This window comes from Candoia aspera, chromosome 2 (genome assembly GCF_035149785.1).
Source record: "Candoia aspera isolate rCanAsp1 chromosome 2, rCanAsp1.hap2, whole genome shotgun sequence".
NCBI lineage: Eukaryota > Metazoa > Chordata > Lepidosauria > Squamata > Boidae > Candoia > Candoia aspera.
Genome location: NC_086154.1, coordinates 108,745,701 through 108,762,294, shown reverse-complemented (window position 1 = coordinate 108,762,294; position 16,594 = coordinate 108,745,701). Strand labels below are relative to the sequence as shown.

General features: G+C 39.1%; 1 protein-coding gene across 1 annotated transcript in view; it reads right to left on the bottom strand.

The window, feature by feature from the left end:
* Nucleotides 1-322: 322 nt before the first annotated feature.
* The window catches only part of EVPL (envoplakin), a 66,988-nt gene continuing 50,716 nt past the window's right edge, over nt 323-16,594 (bottom strand). The window contains exons 14-23 of the mRNA XM_063293050.1: nt 15,016-15,113; nt 14,510-14,691; nt 12,626-12,804; nt 12,305-12,443; nt 10,004-10,197; nt 8,480-8,630; nt 7,835-7,918; nt 7,631-7,741; nt 6,735-6,827; nt 323-4,127 (exon numbers count right to left, since the gene is read on the bottom strand). Coding sequence (XP_063149120.1) covers nt 693-4,127; nt 6,735-6,827; nt 7,631-7,741; nt 7,835-7,918; nt 8,480-8,630; nt 10,004-10,197; nt 12,305-12,443; nt 12,626-12,804; nt 14,510-14,691; nt 15,016-15,113 — 4,666 coding nt within the window. The 3' untranslated portion in view covers nt 323-692. The remainder of the gene's footprint in view (nt 4,128-6,734; nt 6,828-7,630; nt 7,742-7,834; nt 7,919-8,479; nt 8,631-10,003; nt 10,198-12,304; nt 12,444-12,625; nt 12,805-14,509; nt 14,692-15,015; nt 15,114-16,594) is intronic.

The following is a 16,594-nucleotide window of genomic DNA, read 5'->3' as shown; positions in this document are numbered from 1 at the left end:
CAAAATGTCGGGTGTATGTTATATAGTAGCATACTTGCTGTTAGTTTGATTGGCCTTTTATTACTAACAATTTTGCCTTAGACTTTGTAAGTGCATTCTCCCTCTATGTGCTTCCTTGTAATTTTTGGCACTCTTACCTTTTGAATTCTATAGTTTTATGGTTACATCAGGATCAGGATAGAGAATCTGTGGTTCTCCAGATGTTGTTGAACTGCAGTTCCTAGCTGGGACTGCTGACTCAGGAATATGTAAAACATTGTACACATCAAGGGGAAGGGGACTGTTAGCACTTTTAAAAAATGACAAATTGATAGTATCAGTATTCAGTCTTTTAACTTTTATTGTATGCATGACCTTTAAACTCCAAGTCTTGTGACATACATCCCTTCAGACTTTACAGGAAAGAACTATTTCCTAAGCATTTTGAAATTTGTTCCATTTTAAAAAAACCCTTTATTCCCTATAATATATACTGTACTTACTCCCATATTAGACCCCTTCTCCTTTTGGAAATGCTTCTTTATGAAGTACTGCTAGCTTGATATAATGAAATAAGTCTAGCTATCTAGTATAGTACATAGCCATCTATAACTGTCAGACACTCTGTTCATCTATAGAATTGTGTGTGTGAATTCTCCTGTTGATTAAAAGCATTTCAGGCTCTTTACAAATTTAAAATTACGCTGCCTTGCTCAGTGCCTGAATTGGGGCAGAGAGGTTGAATGGATTGTTGACTGATACCCTTCAGAGGTAGCTGGGAGGAGGAGGAGCCCACTTAGAGGATCTTTCTGGCAACGAGCCATGGCCTCCTTATAATGAATCTTGTCTTTGGTGATGGGATCAACAAGATCCTTTTCATAACTAGATTCATCTTGTAGCAATGTGGCCAGATCACTACTAATCAGGCCTGTCTGGACAGCTTCTGATACTGGGATTCGGCCTGTTTTCTTAGGATCTATTAGTCCTCCAGTTAGGTGTTGGACTTGTAAATAAGGAAAAGCATTATCTTTGGTTATCCATCCTTTCTGAACTGCTTCTCCTACAGCCAGTCTTCTCTTGGTGACAGGATCTTCAATCCCCGTGAAAGCCTTCTGAGCATTCAACAACCTCTGCATGTAGGTATTATCAATCAATCCTTTATCAAGGGCTTTGTGGACAGAGTAGCGATCTCTTGAGATAAGATCAACTATGCCTCCAGTAGCAGCTTGTGCCTCTAAAAGCTTTTGGGCTGTCATTGGATCCACCAGTTTCTTACCAAGTGCAGACTTAATGTTGTACTTGTTGTCATAGGTTGTGTCATATACTCCAGCAATAGGAAAAGTGTCGTCACAGAAAACCATCTGTGGACCAGGAGAGAAGAAGCTCTGCTTTTGTTGAAAAACAGGAGATGAAATTGGAGACTTGGAAATGATTGAACCTATAGAAAGGGATGAATTCTTAGTTTCTCCTGCTACAAGTAGAGCAAACTCAGAGATGGGGATTTTGCCTTCCTTGTAAAGTTGGTATTCTTCTTTTGTAATCCTTCTAAACCGCAGAGCATCATCAATGGAGTACTGTTTTCCACTCTTTTTGTCAAGAAGAACAGAAACATCCCCTTCGGGTCCCAGGGTTGTGATTTCTTCCCAATCACATTCTAGTTCTTGCAAATGGATATACTGACTCCTATCTATCATGCATCTCTTATAAGCCTCATAGGGTGACATATCTTTACCAGTCTCTGGATCCAGAATAGAAATCTTGGTAGAGAGATTAGTCTCCCTCATCTGAGTCTCACTGTTCAGTTCTTCTCTGTTGATTCTGGATTGGAGTTCCCGGATGGTCCTCTCTTTTTCATAAATACTATCCTTCTCCATAAGTATATCTGATTCAAGACGAGAAACCTCCTGGCCAAATTGGATCTTCTTTTGTCTGTCGCTCTCAGTCCTTTGGCTCAAGAGCTTGGTCTGCTCTCTAAGGAAAAGGATTTTTTGCTGCTTCTGTCTTTCTAATTCCCTTAACTCATCTTCAAGACTGGCTTTTTCTTGCATTGTCACATTCCGAATTTTCTGGAGATCAGCTTCTTCTCTGGTCCATGTGCATTTCATGCCTTCTGCTTTTTCAATCATCTCTTTGAGATGTCTGATACTTTCTTCTGCATTTTGCCGGGAAGTTCGTTCTCTGCTTAAGAGATCCCAAAGACGTGCTCGCTCATTTTCAAGCACCCTGTCCTTTTCTACTCTGATTACTTCCTTATATATTGTCTTTTCCTGGGACTTTGTCTTTTGTAGAACATCAATCTGGACTTGAAGGTTCTTGCATTCCCTCTGAAGGCTCAATACTTGAGCTTTCTCATTATCTAGTTGCACTCGCAAATTGGTGCTAGACTGCTCAAGAACTGGGTCTTTCTCCAACTTCACTACTTCCTCCAAGATTATTTTTTCTTGAACTGGAGTTGGGCTATCTTCAATTTCTTTTATCCTCAAGGTGATCTGCCGCATCTCTTTTTCCAGAGCAAACCTTTTGTTTCTGTCATCTTGGAAGTTCAGCAGCTTTTCTTTGTCTTCCACTGCTGCTCGAAGCTGTTGGACCTCATGCTCCATCCTTCGCCGGTTGCTTATTTCTTCATCTAAACTCCTGCTCAGCCTGTTGTGCTCTTCTCTAAGCTTTGCATCTTTCTGAGTAACAACTACCTCCTGCACCACTACTTTTTCCTCAGGCTTCCTTCTCTCCAGAAGCATGTACTTATTCTGTAGGTCATAGATGGCATCTTCAGTTGCTCTTCTCTTTTGTAACGTATTACGTACTTCTTGGCGGAGGCATTCAGCCTCTTTTTCTAACAGAGGATCATTCTCATATCGGACAACCTCCTTAGTAACAACCTTGGTTTCAACTTTGGATCTTTCTCTTTCCCACTCATCCCTTTCTCCCTGTAACCTGATTAGCTGTTCTTGGGACCGACCATTTGCATTCACAAGGTCATTCAGCTGTTCTTTCAACCGGTCTATCTCTCTCAATATCTCTGGGCTTTTTTCTGTTTTCATCACCTCTTGGATGACTTCTTTAAACTCCACAGTAGGTGTTTGGGATCTGAGAACTTTCAGCTCAGTCAAAGCTGTTTCTACCTCCTGGTCAACTTTTTTTCTTTTCCTTGAAGCTTCTTGGAGTTCTTTCTTCAACCGTACTATCTCTTCTTCTGTTTCTGGGTCTAGGTGAAAAATCTCATTGACTCTTTCTTTTACCTCCACCTTAGGCTTTTGCTTCTCCACAGTGCTGTATTTGCTCTGCAGCTGTGTCAGTTCACTTGCCAATAACATGTTCTTGTTCCTCTCCTCATCAATAAGCTTTTGAAGTGTGGAAGACTCCTTTAGCAGCTCTGGATCTTGCTCCACTTGTTTTATTTCTTTCACAACTACTTTAGGTTCAGCTGCTTCAATCAGCTGCTCAAGATCCTCAATTTTGCTTTTCAGTTTCTCTGTTGTATCCATTACAGACTTCTTCTTGAAACTATCTTCATCAATTTGCATCTGCAGCGTTCTGATTGCTTTTAGCATTTCTGGATCCTTCTCTAGCTTGACCACCTCTTTTACCACTACTTTCTCTCGGATGTTTGGCTGCTTCTGCTCTAGGAGGTGCAACTCCTTCCTGAGCCGTTCAATTTCAGAGAACGAAGTTGAATTCTCTCGAAGATGCCAGATTTCTTCTTGGAGTCTTGCTGCTTGGGCATCTAGATTTGGATCTTTCTCTATTTTTGTAACTTCTTTTGTAAGCAGCTGGCTTTTCACAACCTTTCCATCTTTTTCCATTTCAAGGACTTTATTATTCATTATCTCAATATCTGCCTGTAAATCCTCTCTTTTCTTCTTTTCATTCTCAATTTGATTAGATATTTTAGCGAGGTCACTCTCCAGAACTGGATCTCTATAATACTCTATCACTTCTTTTTCCTCAACTCTTTCAATGGGCCGTTGGGTTTTCAGTATCAGAAGTTTATTTCTCTGCTCTTCCAGCTCTTGCTGAACATTGGCTTTCTTGCTCTGTTCCTCTTTAAGCTGAGACTTCAGGATTTCTGATTCTGTCTGCGATTCACCTGTGTTTTTGGACTGCTGGGTTTGCTCATGCATTACCTGCACTGCATCATTTACTTCTTTCTGCAGAAAGAAAGGAAAAAAATAAGAGAAGGAAAGCATTGTTCACTCTTAATACTATGGAAATTCCTTCCAGTCCTAAAGTTGTTCTACATTATGGGCTCCTTGGAACACATGGCAACAGTTAGTGAACACATTGAATGTGAGATTAATCTGGGATTTACAGAATCAAATCTCAATTCAGCCATGAACTCACTAGATCCTTCTAGGGAAAAATTAAAACAAACCTCCTACCTCGAATCCTTCAGTTTGTTCACTGGATTCTGTATTTAGCAAAGCATATGTCCTCCCTCCTGGACTTTAAGAAACAACTAAAGACCTGGTTCTGTTATCATGCCTGGGGCGGGAGAGAGAGTAGTCATTCCTGGGGATGGTTAGTTTCTTAGAAGGACCCTGCTCTGCTTGCAAATTACAGAGAACTTCCAGCCATTGGGGTTTTTATCGTATTTATTTTATTATGTATTATAATATTTTACAGTTTTATATTTTTCTTATTTATGTTTTATTGTAAACCACCCAGAGTCCCTTTTGGGAGATGGGTGGTGATAAATTTGATTAATAAATAAATAAAAAAAATATGTATGTGAATAGAACAAAGCCTATTAAAAATATCTAGAGACAGATACTTAACTGTTAAAAAATTCAGATGAAGTATATTAAGAACATTACATCCTCTGATATAAAGCCTGCATCACTAAACTTTTTGTGTACATGACAGGGGAAAGGAAAAGGAGGATGTTCTGTCCTTTCAGTAGGAAGCAGGCACAAGAAGATGCCCCAAGAATATCCAGCTTCCAGTCAGGGAAAGGGGAGCAGAAACAATGCAAGGAACAAAGATGTCTCTTGTTTTCTCTGTTTCTAATGGTCAACAAGATAAAACATGCAATTTCAGAAGCTCTAGTACACCTGAGGTAAATCATTGTCTCAGCCCTCCTCCCCCTTTCTATAACACTGGGCTACCAGTGCTGGCTTAGTGACTGAAATTATTAATACAAAACACTTTGAACTCTTAAGAAAAAGTACTGCCCAAATATTAACCACAGCTTTATTTCAAAATTCTTGTGCAAATGTCCAAAATATTTGACAAACCAACAGTGATAAATATGAGCTGCTATACTAAAGAACTACAAATGAGATGAAACCCTGTGTCATGAGTAAGGATGGCGAGCAGGGGGCTCCCTTCCAGACTGTTAAGCGCATGCATAGCACTGAGGAATTGGTGAGCCATTCCAAGAGGCACAGATTGGGACCGCCTTAACCTGCGGGGTTTATATGGCTGGGTTTTTCCCACGCTTGTTCAGTTTGTTAGGATTACTGTTATGTACTAGCAATAAACATTAGAGAACAGTTCCTTGTCTCAGAGTGTTTCCTGGGAGTCAGGACACCCTGAAGGTTATGGATTTTGTTTCATTGAAAAAATGTAGAATTGAAGTTTGTTTCCAATTTTAAATTACTTTTTAAAAAGGGCATTCTCTCAGTTTTTGCTTTTTGAAGTTCTAAAGGTATTTGAAACTGGAAACAATTTTCAGTCCTGGATCAAATATGAAAAAGCAAAGTTGTGGTGAATAACTTTGGATGAGATATTATTGTAATAAAATGGTTCCTCATTATCACTATTAGCTTTTGTTTTACATTTAAATGTTGCAGTTGTGATTAGGAATTCAAAGAAATAAATCTATAAAATAATTTAGAATAAATACCAAAACAAAAAAGAAAAAGCTAACTATTACAACATGATGAAAAGTAGAACAAATATACTGTCCTTTCAGAATATGGGCGTGTATATCAGTTGTACATTTAAAGCATTTAGAGCAATAGTCCATGCCTCATGATTAAACCAGGATCTTCAATCCTAGAGTCCATTTAGAGTCTACAAATACTGTAAAATAAATACATAATAAATTCTGTTAGGACATCCAGCGTAAGGTTCTAATTTTTTCCCACACTGTGAAAAACTGTCAGAAAATACAAAAGTAGGACTGTGCAGCAATCTGGATTGAATAGGAAGGGTAATTTGGAGCACATGAGGGTTAAACCTGTCAGGACCTCCTTAAATCAAACAATATTTTTCCTGGGATTGTGCAGCTTCTTTAAGGAGTTACCATTTGATGGAACATGCATGGACTAAATCACATTTTTTTCCTTTGAATTTGGATCACTACACAGCCCTACTTTAAAGATCTAATAGGAAAGGCTGAAAGAGATGGGTGGAAGATGAAGGCTAGCAGAAATAACCCAGTGCTATCAATCTGATAGAAGAAGAGAATGAAATTGAAAAAAAGTGTTGCATGGAATGAGGATTCCCTTTCAACCATTCTGACTAGATTTTGGGGGTTCAATCTAAAATATCCACTATTCCCATCAAGTAAAGCTGAATCAACGTAGGATGCAATAAGAAACAAATGGATTCTCAAGCAATTGTGCAAAGATAAGGAATTATAGTTCCCGAATCATTCAGATATAGTGGGACAAAAGCAATTCAAAGTAACTATCTCACTTGTTAGCATACTGAAGAAAGAAGAAACCAAGAATCTTTCTTCTCACCTTGTTCATAACAGATGCTCTAATATTTAAGTATTATATACATAACCTAAAATGATTTAGGCATACCTTATCCATGATTTTCTTGGCAAATTCCAACCAGCTGAGTTGTTGTTTATTTTCAGCAGCTGTCTCTGCATAGAGCTTTGTCATAACATTTTCCTAAAGCCAATTAACAAAAAAACATTATTCAGATATGGCACTTCATGTATCAAGATAACCAACACCTAGCAAACTGCAATATTTAGTTTTAAATATTAATACTAGACCACAGTGTTGAACAAACAGCTTTCTGTTTGTTGGAGTTAGAAAAATGGTATTTAATTTGGAGATGCTGTTTAATAGGAGAAAAATGCTATTTAATCCAGAGAGGAACTTTTCCTGCTTATTTTAAGCCACCAGAAAATGCAACCCTTTACATGTTTATTCAGAAGTAAGTTTCAAAGTGTTCAGAGGGATTTACTGCCAGGTAAGTATATGACAAAATATATTTAGGCTGCAACCAATCTTTCATGTCTTGACCTTCCTGGTATTTGTTGGGAATATATTAGATGTGGTTTATCTGAATGTCAGAAAAGTGTAGGTGCAGAAGATTTTTCAGCAAGGGAAAAAGTACAAAATTATTACCAGCTAATTCTAAGAACTTGCAACTCCTTTAGCCACCAATTTTCTCTAATAGGCTTTGTCTATTTAATTATATTAGTTTTTAAAACTTCCCTCATTAGTTCATCAAAAATTTTTTTTTCAAATAACATCTTATGGAATTATTTCACTGAGCACTATATTTTAAACTGCAGATATTAGATTGAATGTTCCAAATCTTTTATGGTTTCTCAAAACTGTTGTTACTTTTGAGGACTTTTGCTGTTTTGATACTATGGAAACTATTTTATAAACATGAAGTAGCAGTTTAGGAAGAGCATATTTTTTATAAGTAAATCCAGGCTGTGGGTTCAGTCACTCACCTGAGCCTGGATGCTCTCTTGGAGTGGAGTCACCCGGAGACGCTTGGCAGATGAAGCAGTCAAAGCAGGATCCAGAGATGATCGATATTTTCCTGCCTGAAGTTCATAATCCTGTTTTTAAATAAATAACAACCAGTCATATAGTTGGAGGAGGATAGATAGGTTTGCTAATTGGAAATAGAAACTGGAACTATGCAAACATACATTGAGGACAGACTGCACATTCCGGGACAAGTTGATCACAGAATTTTTGTCAGACTCTTTACCCTGGATTTCATCTACCAGCCTCTGTAAGAGAAGCAGAGACAGGGAGTTAGGATAAGGTGCTGCACAATGTTAGATTATTACTTAATTTATTTTTTTATCCGTTCAATTGTGTCTGATTCTTGGTGACTGCCTGGACAAGTCCCTGCAGTTTTCTTGGCAAGATTTTTGGAAGTGGTTTGCCATGGCCTCCTTAGGGCTGAGAGAGGGTGACTGGCCCAAGGTCCCTCAGCTGGCTTTGTGCCTAAGGCAGGCCTAAGACTCACAGTCTCCCGATTTCTAGCCTGGTGCCTTAACCACTACACCAAACTGGCTTTCAAAAATTAATTAGATCGTTGCTTATTTTTGAAGCATTAATTCTATGATTATTGATATTTAAACAATATATATTATAACAGCCCTGCTCTGGTGAATTTTTCAGACATGTACATTATCATTTACTATTTCAGTCACTGAGTAAAGAACAAGCACATGTGAATGTTAACATGCAGGCATATTTCTCTTTCATCAATTCCTGCATGTAAGATTCATAGTGGGAGTTTGCCTTCCATCCCCATATCTGAGCACAGGGCAGTGCTGTCATACCTTCTGGGCCTGGAGCTTGTAGTCAATCTGGCTCAGTCCATCAGTGGTCTTGATCTGATACTTTGGAAGACTGTTGAGCCAGAATATCAAATTCTCATTGGCATTTTGGAATTGTTGGTAAATGAGGCTGGTATTCCAAAGTGTCTTCTCCCTGCACAGCAAGATGACTGAGATTAGGTAGCAAACTTCTTGGGATGAGTTTAAGAAAGAATCTTACAGAGAATAAAGTCCAGAAAAAGTCAGAAAAGTAAAGGTAGGAGACTCATGAAGTCAGCCATTACATGGAGAAGGGCTTTTTAAACTGATCATTTTTTATAATCAATTGACATTTTTATGTCAGTTTCCCTATTGGGAATATCTTGAAGAGATATATAACATCAATTTTAAAGTATTAATGGCAATGAGCAATGCTCATGATTTGCAGTGTATGAATATCCAAAAAAGAACAAAAACAGCAAAATTTTCCCATCCAGCTTTGAGATCCCCTGACAATATGAAAAGGGAACTTATAAAAGCTGTCAGTTCTCTACTGCTGAAACCTTCTGCTTATCTCATCCAGTTATTTCCAACAGGCTTGTTTGTTTGTTTAAACGATTTATATGGCCACCTATCTTATGTAACGCAACTCTGGGTAGCTTAAAACAATAAAACCCCAAAAACAGTACAGCCACAGCCATTCTCCAATACTGTACATCCAGCAATACAATCCCCAGGCTCCAACCTCACCCTCTCCCAGTGCTTGGGGGAACAGCCAGCTCTTTACAGCTTTCTGGAGGGCTAAAATGGTAGGATCCTGGAGTCCAGATCCTGGGGGGAAAGCTGTTCCACAGGGCAGGGGCTGCTATGGAAAAGGCATGTTTCTTAGGTCCCCCTAGATGGGATATTTGAGGGAAGGGACCTGGAGGGTGTCCATCCTGTCCAACCTGATGGAACGGGCAGATATCCTCAGGGAGAGGTGGTCCAGGGTTATAGATGAATCTAGCAGCTCTTCCCCTTTCTTTCTGATTGAGACATATGCTTCAGATAGATGTGCCTTGTGCTTCCAAAACCTTTCCTCTTGGCATTTTATGAAAACAATGTTGCTGTTAAATCCTTGCATCTAATCACAGCAGTGGCATACAAAATTTCAGGCTATAACCAGGACCCTTTCTGTTCATCTGTGAGAGGTTGGATTATTTATTTCGATTGACAAAACAAGATTTTGCTTCTGAAAGGCAGAAGGTATAGAGCAATAAAACTGACAAATCCTTTCTTAACAGTGCATGGGTCACTGAAAAGATGGGAGAGGCTGAGAACCAAATGTATATTGCTAGCCATGCACATTTTTCTTTGGCTCCAGAAAGGCAGAAATAATTTGCTATATAATGTGGTTTCCTTTTACTGACTGAGGTCCTGGAGGAAAAGAAGATTCTGGAAAATACAATCCCCAATTTGATCCTTAGACACGTATCACAAAAGCTAGTTGTGGAATTATGAATATTCATACTAATCAGTTCCACAGCTAGAGTGAGCTGGGCTTCTTACCGTTGATCCAGCTGGTCAGCAACAATATGATACCGGTCATTAATGAGCTGGACCTCCTTTTTCTGCCTTGGCAGATCTGGACAGTATTCTTGAAAATTGTTCTGCACAGCACTGCAGCTGTGCTCTGCATCTTTAAGGCTGCGGTTTAACACGAGCAAACAATTCTCCTGTTTCACTAAATCTCGTTTCAGTTTCTAAAAAGGGAAGAGATACATGTGTCAATTTGAGGCTTACAAATAGGGTAAATATATATTTGTGCAACAGTTTACTCAGATCATCTGATCCTCAAATGTGTCATATCTGCTTTCCCTTTCAATCAGTTTATTAGGGGAAAGATAGGATAGACAGATAACCAGATTTTAAGAACAGAAAGGAGCTGTAAATTCAGTTGGGGGAAATACAGCATAGAAAAGTGGCTAAGGCTAAAGGAGGAATTAAGAAATGAAATGCAGAAAGAGATAGGGAAGAGGCTCAGTGGAGGAAATAATAATTTTCCTTGTTTTATAATTAGGATGCTGGAACTAAGTGCTCTGCCTCAGGAGTAACCTATTTTTCGGAGCCAAGGACATATTTGGAATATTGACAGCACATCATGTGTGTTCTCATTAAGTGACTGTAATAGGGGGAGAGAGAGGAGGGCTCGTCTTTCATAAATGATGGTCAGGGTAGTTATGCTGCTCATAAAACATCAATTTATCAGAAGATGATTGGTGAAGCTGCTTCTTCCTTCCCCTCTCTTGATGGGTTTCTGTTTGTGAAGACAACTTATCTTATTTTTTTTTCTGAGCTCTAAGGCACACTACAGCTAGAAATATCTATGGGATTATGTGGGGCCCAAAAGTACAGCTGTAAATGAAAATAATGTTAGGGACTCGTTCTTTGCTTTGCAGTATTCCTGTTTCCCAATTCTACTCTCCTTTATATGTTAATGTAATTAAATGACTCTTTTAAAAAATTAGATGTATCAAGGAGATTGCAGGGCACCAATGGAAATGTCTACAGGCATACTGCTGGTAGTAATCCCTCTGCCTGTTTCTGTTTTCTCCTATTGGCAAACCAAGAAATCTTTCCCATAAAAGCCTTAGTGCAAAGAGATTCCACCAGTATGTAACTTCTACTTTAATCATTCATGAATGTAGGTGACCATACACATTATGGCCAGAGCACACCATTTAAGGGCTAAGTGAGCTCTAAATATCCTCCAAAAGTAAATACAGAATATTAATTTTGAATGTAACAGAAGGAGAAAATGATTAACAACAAGGCTGGACAGTAATAATACTAGCTACATTTAATTCATTCGCTTGATGAGTGGGCAGCCATATAAATGGAACAAATTTCTATCCCACCTTTCTTCCAAGAGCTTGAGGTGGCATACCTAATACAGTCTCCTCCACAATTTCTCAGCAGTAAGTAGGTTGGACTGAGAGAATGTGACTGGCCAAAGGTCATCTATTCAGCTTTACAGCTGAGGATCTGAACCTGAGTGTCCTTGGCTCTTTAATTTTCATTAAATGAAAATAAAATGAAATCAAATTTAGTGTTTTTGCTGGCCTCTGTTATACTTTTTGGAGTGTGTTCCCTTGCATGCACTCAGGCCCAGAAAAAGCTATTTACCTCTATACCAGTGTTTAAACCTGGCAACTTTAAGATGTGTGGACTTCAACTCCCAGAATTCCCCAGCCAGCATTCTGGGGAATTCTGGGAGTTGAAATTCACGCATCTTAAATTTGCCAAGCTTGAAAAACACTGTTCTATACTGTATTACATCCTGCCTCTTTTCTTATTATTGGCCATGAAAACATTTCTAGAAGAGAACCAGTATGCCATAGGCAAGATTATATAAAAGTCATCACAGATTTACAATACCCTACCACCCTTGCCTTGTTGGCTATTCTGAGCACCCCTCTACAAAAAAAGTTCTGAAATCTAAGAGATAGATATTATAATAGTGACACTGAGCCCCTTTCTTTAAGAATAATAAATAGATTGGAGAGTGGTGAGTGATGACAGCAGAACCAGTTAAGTGAGAGCCGAAAAACATCAAAACATTGATGATAATATTATTGTCAGTGTTTATAGGCTCAAATCTAACATTTAAGTAACTGATCACTTAAGACTTTTTAAAAATAAGTTTGCCAAGTAGCCAAGTTTATCCTAAAGGCTCAGTTTTTATTTGGACTTTTAAAACATTAACAAACAAGGTATTTAATTGATCAACTCTACTCTGCTAGTATGAGGTGGTGAGGTTGGATGGACGAGCATCATCACATGCAGTATCCATGACCAGACATCTCTTACCCGGAGTTCATTAGCACGATCTTGCAGTGCATTAGGTGAAGCTGGAATGGCGCCGTCATGAGATAGCTTGGCTTCAAATGTGCTGTCGATCCTGTCTGTGTTCTCTATCTGAGTTTCCAAGTTTATACTTGCTTTGGCTCTGAGGGGAAGGAGACAATTTCACTCTAAGACTGTTTTCTTCAATAGCACAATAAAGCAAAAAGTTCTTCCCCCTGTATCTTCCAAATTGTAACACTTAAGAATTTACAGAAACATTTTGCAGAATGCTGCTGCTTCGTCACTAAAGATTCTTTGCCAAAGAACATTCCTGATGTTACTTACTTTTCATCATACAACGTGGAGAGTACTTGAACATCATTGTATTTGTTCTTGATGTGGTTGAGCATCATGGGAATCTGAGAGGCAGAGATGCCAGTAGGTTTCTTGGAAAGATAGATCTCGCATGCTTTCTGAGCAGCCTCCTTCTCTGTTCCTATAACCTGAATTCTTCTTTTTGTTCCCTGATAAAAATGAAGATTTTAAAAAATCAATCAGTTAAATTCAGTGGGATGCAATTATTATATATATGCAATGAGTGGAGCTGTACAAAATGCTATGTATGGTATGGCTGGTTTTGGATGTTTTGGTCCAGGCACAGAATACAACTGGATTATTTTGTTTCTGATATGGGCCAAACTATAGTGGTTCTAGTAGATGTGCTTTAGGGGTGGCGTGGGAAGAGCAAGAACATTATGGCAGTAGCTGAGGGGAGGAGGAGAAAGCACAGAAGGGTCTAGAAAGATCCAGGGTGGGAAAGCTGGTGGGATATGCCACACTGAAAGCTTGTTCTTTACTGGTGAGATCTTTGCAGTAAGGAATAAGCACATGGGTCAATACAGAAGCAGCAATGACTCAGGGGAGGGAAATGCTGGGAAGATCAGGTGGGAAGCGCAGGCCAGTGGAATATGCTGTGCTGGGCCATCAGCAGTTTTGGCCGAGGGGAGGCAGGGGCGCAAGGGAAGAGAGGACTGGTGGAGAACTGTCATGACCCCATTGCAAGGCACAAAGAGCCTCACAACATGGATCATGATCATTAAGAAAGAGAGGAAGGAGATAATTAAATCAGCGCTTAAACCAAGCACCCAAAGCACCCACACCCATGGAATCATATGCAGCTGAATAGAAGGACTTCAGATAAGCAGCGATAAGCCGCACCTGGTGCCCTGGAGGACACACCTGAACCAAGAGGACAAGGACAGCAACCGGGAAAACGCCCCCACAGCCATCAAGAAACCCATCAAGGGGAATGGGGACAATGAAGGGTGGAGGAGCACGGGACCCCGCAAGAGGGTATATACAGGGCACCTCAACACCGCACCCCCATTCCCGTTTTTCTCTCTGTCAGTACCGTTTCAATAAACCGGAAATCCTTAATCCCTATTAAGTGAGTCCGTGTTTTATTCGGAGCGAGGCTGACCCTGACAAGAACTGATGAAATATGCTGTGGTGGCTGAGCAGAGGGGATGATGGACACCAGCCTTGCCCTACTTATCCTATAAAATCCATCCCAGATCCCTCCATATTTTGTCTTGTCTAAAACCTGGAATAATCAGTATGTTCTGCATTCTGTTTTTCAAAATGGTAGCTGATCCATAATAGTTCAACAGACATTCCAGAATGCAATGGGGTTTTTTCCCAATTCAAACCAAAGCAGAACATGTTTTCTCAAGTCTTTGTGCACATCCCTAGTACTGGGTAATCTATGCTGATTTCAGATGGAGATATAAGCTAAGTGGATTTGTACTTCTTTTGACTTTTCCAACTCAGGGGAAGTAGGCTCTGTTCATATTCAGGATTGCTGAAGGCAAATATTTCCTGTACAATAATATTTACAGATATTGATAAACAGTATAGCTAGTCACACATCTGATTAAAGCAGTCAAAAGCAGAAAGACAGGAAAAGATCCCTTCTACAAAATAGTGGGGAAGTTGATAGAATATGAATCTAATCTTAACCAAACAACTTAAAATATAAGGCCTCTCTCTGTTCTTTATTAATCAAACATGTCAGTGAGCTTTAATTCTTGCTTGTTTTTACACCAGCAGAAAATGCTCTCCTTTCTTCGATGGAACCTTTGATGTTTGCAGAATATAAATACTATAGCTTTGGGTAGTATGTGAGAGCTATCACGGACAAGTAAGCAGTCAAAGTCCTTTGGCACTTGCCTCCTGATCTCTGATCCGTTGAGTAACATCTTCTATAGGGTCACTATGATTTAGCGGAGATCTTGTGCGGCTAAAAATGTCCATCCTGATTTGTCCCAAATCATTGTCAATTTTATTCAGCTTATGGAGCAAATGGTCAGTTTGGGAGTCATCCTGGACCTCAGTGAAGGTTTTGACTGCAGCTAGAATGACAGATATTGACATTATTATGGTTCAAGTTAAATAAAATTTCCACATCAAGCAGAGTTTCTCATTCGCATACGTATTAGTCCATAAGGATAGCTGCTGTGTCTAAACTCTTTCAGGTTTCACATCCAGTTTAAAAAACAATCCTTCCTTAGGAGGTCTGAGGTTCTGAATTTTTGCTCCAGTAGTATCCTTATACGAAATGTACCATCACACGGCCTGGTCAGTTTGAAGGCTTTGGGGACACAGCTGAGTATCTTAAGCTATCTTGTCACACAATGATATATTCCTAAGAGAAACCAGTTAAGATACTGGCATACCGTGATGGCTGGGTTTCACTGACTCCTTGTTGCTGCTGCTTAGCGTGGCCTGGATCGAAGCCCTCTTCTCTTTCACTGTGTTCAGCTCTCCTTCTAGCCTAAGCACAACAAAGGCATCAACAGTGTGTATAGCACAGAGAATTTCCTACAGTACTTGTGTATGGGAGATATTTGTCAGAAAAACCACATAACAGGGAATCAGAGGCTCTAATTAAAGAATAATTTAGAATAAATAGAACCTGCTTTCACTCCACGAATGAAGTATGTAGATTAGATTTACCTCTGTCTAACTGGAAGCACAATATCTTAGCATACCACTTATGACACAGGCCTATTTACTATATACATTTGATAAACAGTGTAAGAAATGCTTTTTTGTAGTTTCTTCCCATTTCACCACTTCAGGAGCATTTATAAAAAACAATATTGTCACTTGCTTTGCCAAATTACACCAGTGCCTGTCTTAGTTCATGAGGTGCACAACACTCTTATTGTGTCATCTTGATATTACTTTTACTCAGTATTCTGTTGTTTTTGCCACCCAGCTGCTTTTATTCCCCAGAGTATTTTTGGATGTTTGTGATTTCCATGTGCCACTGAGTGAAGTGTATTCAGTTCCTTGATATTATGGGGTTTACTGGTGGGAATGGTTTCGAAATCTGGCTGCAGGGATAAGTAGAAGACAGTGCCTGCTAACTTGCTTGCCTTGGTAGCTGCGCTCCTTTTGAGAGCCACGGAGGAATGTAAACATATGCGTTCATTTTTATTTTTAGTCTGAGTTTCTGTTGGTCAACATGGATGTATTTACAATATCATCCCTACACATTTCATAAAGGGCAAAAAAGAAAAAGCTTTATTGACTATTAATCCTTCTGGGAGAGGAAGCAGAGATTGTGATGTTTCCTCTTCCTTCTGTGTTTGCTAAATTGTGAGCTATCAACCTGACTGGACAGAATTTTATCTGCCAACCTGATCTTAATCCAATGCTTACATTTATTACCTGTGATGATGATATTATCTTTTTTTTGCCTTCTGACATGCTACCTTTAATACTAAACATGAAATTAATAATGGGAAAGGGACAAATTGTAGTAAGCTTTACATTTCAAAAAGAAATATTCATACACATAGACAATTAAAAAAATTATAAAAAGGGCACTTTGGTAGCCCCTTCGCTTTCACCCCACCCTCTTTTTTTCTCAGCCACTAATTGCTACCCGAATATTTTTATACTTTACTTTGGACGTTATTACTCATTTCTGTTTGGATGATGCTGATGATAATTATTTAAACAGTTTTCCTCAGAAACCATATTCTAAGTGTCTTAGTTTGCCTTGCTGTGTGATATGTTGTATGGAAGGGTACTATTCTTCCTTGGATTTGGTTAGATTTCTGCCTTTGCTTGTGGAGAGTGTTCCATTCACTGTCATCTTTGCTGTTTGCCATTGATATATGCTTTCTGTCCAAGTTTTGAATTCTTTTCCTAGATTCATTTTAAGACCTCTAATAAAAACGTCCATTCAAAATTGTCAAAGCGTTTTTCCACATCTAGAAATATTACTGGGGCCTTCTTTTTCTT